This window comes from Triticum aestivum, chromosome 6D, assembly GCF_018294505.1.
Source record: "Triticum aestivum cultivar Chinese Spring chromosome 6D, IWGSC CS RefSeq v2.1, whole genome shotgun sequence".
Classification (NCBI taxonomy): Eukaryota; Viridiplantae; Streptophyta; class Magnoliopsida; order Poales; family Poaceae; genus Triticum; species Triticum aestivum.
The window spans coordinates 298,166,471-298,176,924 of record NC_057811.1 but is presented as its reverse complement, the minus strand read 5'-3'; the positions used below and the strand labels follow the sequence as shown (position 1 = coordinate 298,176,924).

At 44.0% G+C, this 10,454-nt stretch overlaps 1 protein-coding gene across 1 annotated transcript; it reads left to right on the top strand.

Annotated features, from left to right (window-relative positions):
- The first annotated feature begins 8,743 nt into the window (after positions 1–8,743).
- Positions 8,744–10,195, top strand: LOC123141509 (expansin-B7). Its single transcript, XM_044560629.1, has 2 exons — positions 8,744–9,360; positions 9,475–10,195. The coding sequence occupies exons 1-2, from the start codon at positions 8,989–8,991 to the stop codon at positions 10,000–10,002; spliced, it is 900 nt and encodes a 299-aa protein (XP_044416564.1). The 5' UTR covers positions 8,744–8,988; the 3' UTR covers positions 10,003–10,195.
- The last annotated feature ends 259 nt before the right edge of the window (positions 10,196–10,454 follow it).

Below are 10,454 nucleotides of genomic sequence, written 5' to 3'. Positions count from 1 at the left end.
TGGGCTTGAACCATAGAAGCATGTTTTCCAACACCTCTAACATCATTTAAGATTCTAAATAGCAAGTCACTCAAGCGAGCAATCATATCGGAATTATATTTCAATTGTTTCATAACATTTGCATTGAAGTGATCTTGTTTTCTAATGTAGTTTTCAAACTCATAAAGGCATTGGCTAGGGTACCTATTGTGAGGATTTCCATTATCATTGAACTTCATTAGAGAGTTTACCTCTACCACCTTGGGTTGTGGTGGTGTATTAAGCCCATGTATTTCTTCAATAGGAGGTAAATTTTTAACATCCTCAGCTTTAATACCTTTTTCCTTCATAGATTTCTTTGCCTCTTGCATATCTTCAGGACTAAGATATAATATACCCCTCTTCTTAGGAGTGGGTTTAGGCGGTGGTTCAGGAAGAGTCCAATCATCATCATTTTTCAATATGTTATTCAATAATTCTTCATCTTGTCCAATAGTTCATTCCCTGAAAACACAACCAGCACAACTATCTAGGAAGTCCCTAGAAGCATCGGTTAGTCCATTATAGAAGAAAGCCTCCCCCGAGCTTGTGGGAGACTCTCTTCTTTAGTTTGCACAAAGTTAAATATTTACTGTAAAGCAGCTTGTTTCTTATGAGCAGGGAAATATTTTTCAGAGAAGTAATAGATCATATCCTGGGGACTACGCACACTACCAGGAGCAAGAGTATTGTACCAAGCTTTAGCATCACCCTTTAATGAGAACGGAAATAATTTGAGAATAAAGTAATAACGAGTCTTCTCATCATGAGTAAAAAGGGTGGCTATGTCATTCAAATTAGTAAGATGTGCCACAACAGTTTCAATTTCGTAACCATGGAAAGGATCAGATTCAACCAAACTAATTAACTCTGGGTCGACAGAGAATTCATAATCGTTATCATCAATAAAGATAGGTGATGTAGCAAACTTAGGATCATATTGCATTCTAGCATTCAGAGATTTTTCTTTATACTTGCATAATAATTTCTCTAGATCATCTCTATCCTTACAAGCAAGAATATCTCTAGTTGTCTCCTCATTCATAACATAACCTTCCGGTACCTTAGGCAATTCATATTTAGGAAGGCTAGTTCTAGCAGGTGTTTCAGGTGTTTTAGTTTCAAGCTCATCATCAGATTCAACAACATCATGTTGTATTACTCTAGCAATGTGTTCATCAAGAAATTCACCAAGTGGCACATCATCATCAAGCAAGGTACTAGCATCATCATAAGCATCATTCATAGTAGAAGTAGCATCATCAATAACTTGCGACATATCAGGATTTGTAGCATGTGGTGGTGTTGCAAGTTTACTTATAACAGAAGGTGAATCTAAAGCAGAACTGGATGGCAGTTCCTTACCTCCCCTTGTCTAAGAGGGATAAATCTTAGTCTTAGCATCCTTCAAATTCTTCATAGTGAATAATTGATAATAATCCCAAGTGACTCAACAAATATAGCTATGCTCCTCGGCAACAGCGCCAGAAAAAGGTCTTGATAACCCACAAGTATAGGAGATCACAAAAGTTTTCGAGGGTGGAGTATTCAACCCGAATTTATAGATTCGACACAAGGGGAGCCAAAGAATATTTGCAAGTATTAGCAGCTGAGTTGTCAATTCAACCACACTTGGAGATTAATTATCTGCAACAAGTGATCAGTAGCAAAGTAATATGATAGTTTTGATAATAGTAGCAGTAGCAATGGTAACGGTAACAGTGATAACAATAGTTTTGTAGCAAGTGCAACAGTAATAGCAGCAGTAGTAAGTTAGCAAGAACAATATAGGATAAATTCGTAGGCATTGGATCGGTAATTTGTTGGATGATATTCATCATGTGACAGTCATAACCTAGGGCGATATGTCACTAGGTCCGTACATAAATATAATGTAGGCATGTATTCCGTAAATAGTCATACGTGCTTATGGAAAGAACTTGCATGACATCTTTTGTCCTACCCTCCTGTGGCAGAGGGGTCCATATTGGAAACTAAGGGATATTAAGGCCTCCTTTTAATAGAGAACCGGAACAAAGCATTAACACACGATGAATACATGAACTCCTCAAACTACAGTCATCACCGGGAGTGGTCTCGACTATTGTCACTCCGGGGTTGCCGGATCATAACACATAGTAGGTGACTATAACTTGCAAGATCGGATCTGGAACATGGATATAATGTTGAGAACATAAACGGTTCAGATCTGAATTCATGGCACCCGGGCCCAAAGTGACAGGCAATAAGCATGGAAAAGTCATAGCAACATCAATCTCAGAACATAGTGAATACTAGGGATCAGGCCCTAACAAAACTAACTAGATTACGTGATGAATCTCATCCAACTCCTCACCGACCAGCGAGCCTACGAAGGAATTACTCACTCCCGGTGGGGAGCATCATGGAATTGGTGATGGAGAAGGGTTGGTGATGACGAAGAACGAAGATCCCCCTCTCCGGAGCCCCAAACGGACTTCAGATCTGGCCTCCCGATGAAGAACAGGAGGTGACGGCGGCTCTGTCTCATGGATCGCAATAATTATTTCTCCCTGATTTTTTTCCTGGAAGAATAGGATTTTATAGTGTTGGTTTCAGGGTTTGCGGGGCCACCAGGTGGGGACAACCCACTTGGGCGCGCCTGGGAGGGCAGGCGCGCCCTGGTGGGTTGTGCCCACCCATGTGCCCCCCTCCGGTGGCTCTTGGCTCCAGAAATTCTCTTTATTGACATAATAAATCCTTGCAAAGTTTTGTTCCATTCTGAGAACTTTTATTTCTGCACAAAAATAACACCATGGTAGTTGTGCTGAAAACAGCGTCAGTCCGGGGTTAGTTTCATTCAAATCATGCAAATTAGAGTCCAAAACAAGAGGAAAAGCGTTAGGAAAAGTAGATACATTGGAGACGTATCAGTAGTATCGGGGGGTATGGACCATGGAGAAGTTGGAATACAGTAGATATTACACCAATATAAATTTAGAATGGGTTCACAACAGTTTCTAAAGTGGTGATTTATTTTATTATACTAACGGATCTCATGAGTTTTCTGTTGAGTTTTGTGTTGTGAAGTTTTCAAGTTTTGGGTAAAGATTTGATGGACTATGGAATAAGGAGTGGCAAGAGCCTAAGCTTGGGGATGCCCAAGGCACCCCAAGGTAATATTCAAGGACAACCAAGCAGCTAAGCTTGGGGATGCCCCGGATGGCATCCCCTCTTTCGTCTTCGTTCCATCGGTAAATTTACTTGAGGCTATATTTTTATTGACCACATGATATGTGTTTTGCTTGGAGCGTCTTGTATGATGAGTCTTTGCTTTTTAGTTTGACACAATCATCCTTGCTGTACACACCTTTTGAGAGGGACACGCATGAATCGTGAATTTATTAGAATACTCTATGTGCTTCACTTATATCTTTTGAGCTAGGCAGTTTACTCTAGTGATTCACTTATATCTTTTTAGAGCACGGCGGTGACTTTATTTTATAGAAATTGTTGAACTCTCATGCTTCACTTATATTATTTTAAGAGTCTCTAAACAGCATGGTAATTTTCTTATGGTATGAATTTAGTCCTAATATGATGGGCATCCAAGAGGGATATATTAAAAACTTTCATATAAAGAGCATTGAATACTATGAGAAGTTTGATTCCTTGCATTTGTTTTGAGATATAAAGATGGTGATATTAGAGTCATGCTAGTGAGTAATTGTGGATTGGTAGAAATACTTGTGTTAAAGTTTGTGATTCCCATAGCATGCACGTATGGTGAACCGTTGTGTGATGAAGTCGGAGCATGATTTATTTTTTGTTTGTCTTCCTTACGAGTGGCGGTCGGGGACGAGCAATGGTCTTTTCCTACCAATCTATCCCCCTAGGAGCATGGGTGTAGTACTTTGTTTTGATAGGTAATAAATTTTTGCAATAAGTATGTGAGTTCTTTATGACTAATGTTGACTCCATGGATTATACGCACTCTCACCCTTCCACCATTGCTAGCCTCTCTAGTACCGCGCAATTCTCACCGGTGCATTAAACCCACCATATACCTTCCTCAAAACAGCCACCATACCTACCTATTATGGCATTTCCATAGCCATTCCGAGATATATTGTCATGCGACTTGCACCGTTCCATTTTATTATGACACATACCATCATTGTCATATTGCTTTGCATGATCATGTTGTTGGCATAGTATTTGTGGCAAGGCCACCGTTCATATTTTTTATACATGTCACTCTTGATCATTGCACATCCTGGTACACCGCCGGAGGCATTCATATAGAGTCATACTTTTTTCTAGTATCGAGTTGTAATTCTTGAGTTGTAAGTAAATAAAAGTGTGATGATCATCATTATTAGAGCATTGTCCCATGTGAGGAAAGGATGATGGAAGCAATGAGTCCCTCACAAGTTGGGATGAGTCTCCGGACTTTATAAAAAAATATAAGAGGGCAAAGAATCCCAAATAAAATAAAAGAGGCCAAAGAAGCCCAAACAAAAAAAGAGAAAAAAATGAGAGAAAAGAGAGAAGGGACAATGTTACTATCCTTTTTCCGCAGTTGTGCTTCAAAGTAGCACCATGTTCTTCATGATAGAGAGTCTCCTATTTCACTTTCATACACTAGTGGGAATTTTTCATTATAGAACTTGGCTTGTATATTCAATGATGGGTTCCCTCAAATTGCCCTAGGTCTTCGTCAGCAAGCAAGTTGGATACACACCCACTTAATTTCTTTTTGAGCTTTCATACACTTATACCTCTAGTGCATCCGTTGCTTGGCAATCTCTACTCACTCATATTATCTATTGATGCGCATCTCCATAGCACGTTAATACGCCTAGTTGATGTGAGACTTTCTCCTTCTTTTGAGACTTTCTCCTTCTTTTTTTGTCATCTCCACTACCACCATATTCTATTCCACCTATAGCGTTATATCCATGGCTCACGCTCATGTATTGCATGAAAGTTGAAAAAGTTTGAGAACACCAAAAGTATGAAACAATTGCTTGGCTTGTCATCGGCGTTGCGCATGATAAAATACTTTGTGTGACGAAGATGGAGCATAGCTAGACTATATGATTTTGTAGGAATAACTTTCTTTTGCCATGTTATTTTGAGAAGACATGATTGCTTTATTAGTATGCTTGAAGTATTATTGTTTTTATGTCAATATTAAACGTTTGTTTTGAATCTTATGGATCTGAATATTCATGCCACAATAAAGAAAATTACATGGATAAATATGTTAGGTAGCATTCCACATCAAAAAATATGTTTTTATCATTTACCTACTCGAGGACGTGTAGGAATTAAGCTTGGGGATGCTTGATACGTCTCCAACATATCTATAATTTTTTATTGTTCCATGCTATTATACTATCTATTTTGGATGTTTTATATGCATTAATATGCTATTTTATATTATTTTTGGGACTAACCTATTAACCTAGAGCCCAGTGTTGTTTCAGTTTTTTCCTTGTTTTTGAGTTTTGCAGAAAAGGAATATCAAACGGAGTCCAAACGGAATAAAACTTTACGATGATTTTTCCTGGACCAGAAGACATCCACGGAGCTTGGAGAGGGGGTCAGAAGATGCCCGAGGAGGCCACAAGCCTGCCAGGCGCGCCCTAGGGGGGCGCGCCCTGAGGGCTTGTGGGCCCCTCAGGAGTCCTCCAACCGTAATTCTTGCACTATAAATTCCCAAATATTCCCAAACCAACATAAGAGCCCACCAAAATACTTTTCCGCCGCCGCAAGCCTCTGTTCCCGTGAGATCCCATCTTGGGGCCTTTTTCCGGCACCCTGTCGGAGGGGGATTCGATCACGGAGGGCATCTACATCAACCTTGCCGCCCTTCCGATGAAGCGTGAGTAGTTTACCACAGACCTACGGGTCCATAGCTAGATGGCTTCTTCTCTCTCTCTTTGATCTTCAATACAATGTTCTCCTCGATGTTCTTGGAGTTCTATCTGATGTAATATTCTTTTGCAGTGTGTTTGTCGAGATCTGATGAATTGTGGATTTATGATCAGATTATCTATGAATATTATTTGAGTCTTCTCTAAACTCTTTTATGCATGATTAAATATCTTTGTATTTCTCTTTGAATTATCGGTTTGGTTTGGCCAACTAGATTGGTTCTTCTTGCAATGGGAGAGGTGCTTAGTTTTGGGTTCAATCTTGCGGTGTCCTCACCCAGTAACAAAGTAGGGGTAGCGAGACACGTATTGTATTGTTGCCATCAAGGGTAAAAAGATGGGGTTTTCATCATATTGCTTGAGTTTATCCCTCTACATCATGTCATCTTACTCAAGGCATTAGTCCGTTCTTATGAACTTAATACTCTATATACTAGATGCATGCTAGATAGCGGTCGATGTGTGGAGTAATAGTAGTAGATGCAGGCAGGAGTCGGTCTACTTGACATGAACGTGATGCCTATATTCATAACCATTGCCTTGAATATCGTCATAACTTTGCGCTTTTCTATCAATTGCTCGACAGTAATTTGTTTACCCACCGTATGTTTTCTTTCAAGGGAGAAGCCTCTAGTGAAACCTATGTCCCCCTGGTCAATTTTCCATCATATATTTTCAGATCTATAAACCAAAAAACCCAAAAATACCTTGCTGCAATTTATTTATATTTACTTTAGTTTGCTCTTTTATTTATCTTTTATACCTATCTCTTTTAGATCTCACTCTTGTTCGTGATCGTGAAGGGATTGCCAACCCCTTTTTCGCGTTGAGTACAAGTGTTTGTTAGTTTGTGCAGGTGCATAGATTGGAGATTTGCTTGTGCCTCCTACTGGATTGATACCTTGGTTCTTAACTGAGGGAAATACTTATCTCTACTTTGATGCATCATCCTTTCCTCCTCAAGGAAAAATTCAACGCAAGCTCAAGAAGTAGCAATGTTCCATCGTCCTGAGGTTACTATGTACCTGCTGGTTTATGTTGATGACATTATTCTTATCAGCTCCTCAGTGACTGCCGTTGATCGTTTGTTGTCTGCTCTGAGTGGTCATTTTACTGCCAAGGATTTGGGTGCTCTCCATTACTTCCTTGGCCTGGAGGTTTCAGAGTCCCCTGCTGGCCTGACTCTCACTCGGCATCAGAATTCCTTGGACTTGCTGCAACGTGCTGGTATGTTGCAATGGAAGCATTCTACCACCCCTATGTCTGCGAATGATCGGTTATCAGCCTTGGATGGTGCCTTGCTTCCTTCAGATGATGCTACAGAGTACCGCATTATTGTTGGTGGCTTGCAGTACTTGACTATCACACGACCGGACATCTCCTATGAGGTAAACCGTGTGTGTCAGTATCTTCATGCTCCTAGGACTTCACACTGGTCAGCTGTGATGCATATACTGCGTTATCTCTCTCATAATGTCTCCTATAGTTTGCATCTTCGGTCTACCTCCTCGAGTGCTCTCTCGGCGTTCTCTGATGCAGATTGGGCTGGGAGTCTGGATGACAGGCTATCAATGGGGGGCTATGCTGTTTTCTTTGGTCGTAACTTGATCGCTTGGAGTGCACGCAAGCAGGCCACGGTATCTCGGAGTAGCACTAAGGCAGAGTACAAGGCGGTTGCCAATGTCACGGCTGAGCTCATTTGGGTACAACCTCTGTTGAGAGAGTTGGGAGTCTCTCAAGAGCAGCCACCGGTTCTTTGGTGTGATAATATTGGCGCGACGTATCTTTCATCTAATCCAGTTTTTCATGCTCGTAGCAAGCACATCGAAGTTGACTATCACTTCGTGAGGGAACATGTTGCACAGAAACTTCTTCATATCAAGTTTATCTCCTCCAAAGATCAACTTGCGGACATCTTCACGAAGCCACTTCCGCAACCTCAGTTTGAAGGTTGTAGACGCAATCTTAAGTTGCTTTGTACTTCAGGCCACAGTTAAGATTGAGGGAAGGTGTTAGACTGTATATTATGTAGAGCTTCTGTATTTATCTATATATTGTACTTGTACGTACGTTGTACCTTTATATATATAAAGAGCCACACCCGTATTTGGGTGTCGAGCATTATTCTCTAATCTTAACACATCTTCCTCAAATACGTTCGTCGCTTATGACTTTCATCTTTTTGGATGAGTGACTCAAGGGCTTTCGGAAAGTTTTATTGCATTTCACCTTCAACGATTACTAAATGCAAGAGCTACTTTGTAGTTTTTTTTAATATTGTATCCAGATCATTACACTTGTACTATTCGCGAGTACGAATAAAGTTACATGTATTAAAAGAAAAGGTGAACTGACTATAGATTACATCCAACATTGTATCTTCCGATGTACTGTTTGTATCTTTCGTTAGTGTGTCACTGGATACTCGTGTTTTCATACCATTTCACCGGTAACTTGTACGTAACCACTATCTGATTTTCGTATCATGCCCTGTTCCTCTGCCGACGCGCACGTAGCTTTCAGCTGGGCATTTTCATAGCACTAGTTTGGTATTTTCGAGGTACATAAACACACAAGCTCGTCACTGATTGCAAGACGGATCATGTGGCTGTATATTGCTACGACTCCGTAGAAAACGCCAAGAAAAAGATGCCTCTATGATCTGCAATCGGCATGATGCTATGCTGGCTGCAGGCATAAATACATGGCGGAAGCACCTGTAATGCAGTATGTATGTATGGTTGTTGATTTTTAAAAGCAGAGAGAAATGCATCCCGTGATCACGGGTCATGGTGTATAGCAGCCAGTTGGGCGAGTCCCGCCGTCCGCATGTGAACCGGCCCTGCCATCACGGCTCCTCCTTTCTCCATCCGCCATCTCCGTTCATTCATTCCCTCGTCCTTTTCCTCCTTTTGATTTGATCTGGTAGACGAAGAAGAAGCTTAGCACTTGAGTTGCCGGCCTATAAATTCACACGCCCCCCAACTGCATCAAGCCATTAACCACCAGAGTACGGTAGTCAGCAACCGGCGAGATCAGCGAGCGAGAGATGGCACCGGCCTCCTCCTACGCCGTTGCGGTCGCACTTTTCTGCCTGCTCGCCGCCGATGGCTGCTGCGGCTGCTTTTGGTTCCTGCCTGCCATATTCTGCCCTGGATACTCCCCCACGCCTACACCCGCCCCCGCTACCCCCACCCCCAGCCCGGGCACCGGCACCGGCGGCAGCGGCACCAACGTCGACGGCGGCGGCTGGCTCGACGCCAGGGCCACCTGGTACGGCGCTCCCGGCGGCGCTGGGCCTGACGACAATGGTGGCGCGTGCGGGTTCAAGAACGTGAACCTGCCGCCGTTCAACGCCATGACGTCTTGCGGCAACGAGCCGCTCTTCAAGGACGGCAAGGGATGCGGCTCGTGCTACCAGGTCAGCTGCTGTGGCCGACATTGCAGTTGCTTGACAGTGACGGTAGAGTGCTTGTCGTTTCGTTTGTTTTTCCAGGCTGATGGATCTTGGATTGTTGCGCTGCGTTGCGTGCAGATAAGGTGCGTGGCTCACGCAGCGTGCTCCGGCGTCCCTGAGACGGTGATCCTCACCGACATGAACTACTACCCGGTGGCCCGCTACCACTTCGACCTCAGCGGCACCGCCTTCGGCGCCATGGCCAAGGACGGCCGGAACGACGAGCTCCGCCACGCCGGCATCATCGACATGCAGTTCAAGAGGGTGCCGTGCCAGTACCCGGGGCTGTCGGTGACGTTCCACGTGGAGCAGGGGTCGAACCCGAACTACCTAGCGGTCCTGGTGGAGTACGAGAACGGCGACGGCGACGTGGCGCAGGTGGACCTCATGGAGTCGCGGCCGGACAATGGTGAGCCGACGGGGGTCTGGACGCCCATGAGGGAGTCGTGGGGCTCCATCTGGCGGCTGGACACGCACCGCCCGCTGCAGGGGCCCTTTTCGCTGCGGGTCACCAACGAGTCCGGCAGGTCGCTCGTCGCCGAGCAGGTCATCCCAGCCGACTGGCAGCCCGACACGGTGTACAGCTCCCTCGTCCAGTTCGATTGACCCCTCCCGCTCATCCATGGAAGGCATCCATGCACGTCCATGCATGGGTTAGTCGAGACGTCGCTTGTGACGTCCGGTGTGTGTCGTCTTCGTGTGCTAGCTACGTGTTCTCTCTCGTAGCGCATACGTTTTTCATGGTATACGTGTCTCGTTCAATATAATAAAGACATTTAGATACATTATAACTAAACACTTTTCCAACCCTCTCAGACTATTAGCATTTGGGTTCCGATAACTGCCGCACGTGTGGTGTATTGGGTGGTTGTGCCGCACGCCTCGTGTGGCATGGATAGGAACCCGCCCGCACGACTGCGTCCGGGCGCGCAAAGCCACAGCCCGCAGGTCCGGTGTGTGGCAAACCCGCCCACACGTCCGGGACAGACGACCACGCTGCCCGCATGACCCAGCCGTCCCGGCCTCCTTTCGATCCCCAGTCCCGACTGCCGCCATCG

Coding starts and splice junctions, on each gene's coding strand:
- LOC123141509 (XM_044560629.1), top strand. CDS start 8,989: ATGGCACCGGCCTCCTCCTACGCCGTTGCGGTCGCACTTTTCTGCCTG. Junction 9,361..9,474: donor GATGCGGCTCGTGCTACCAG/GTCAGCTGCTGT, acceptor CGTTGCGTGCAG/ATAAGGTGCGTGGCTCACGC.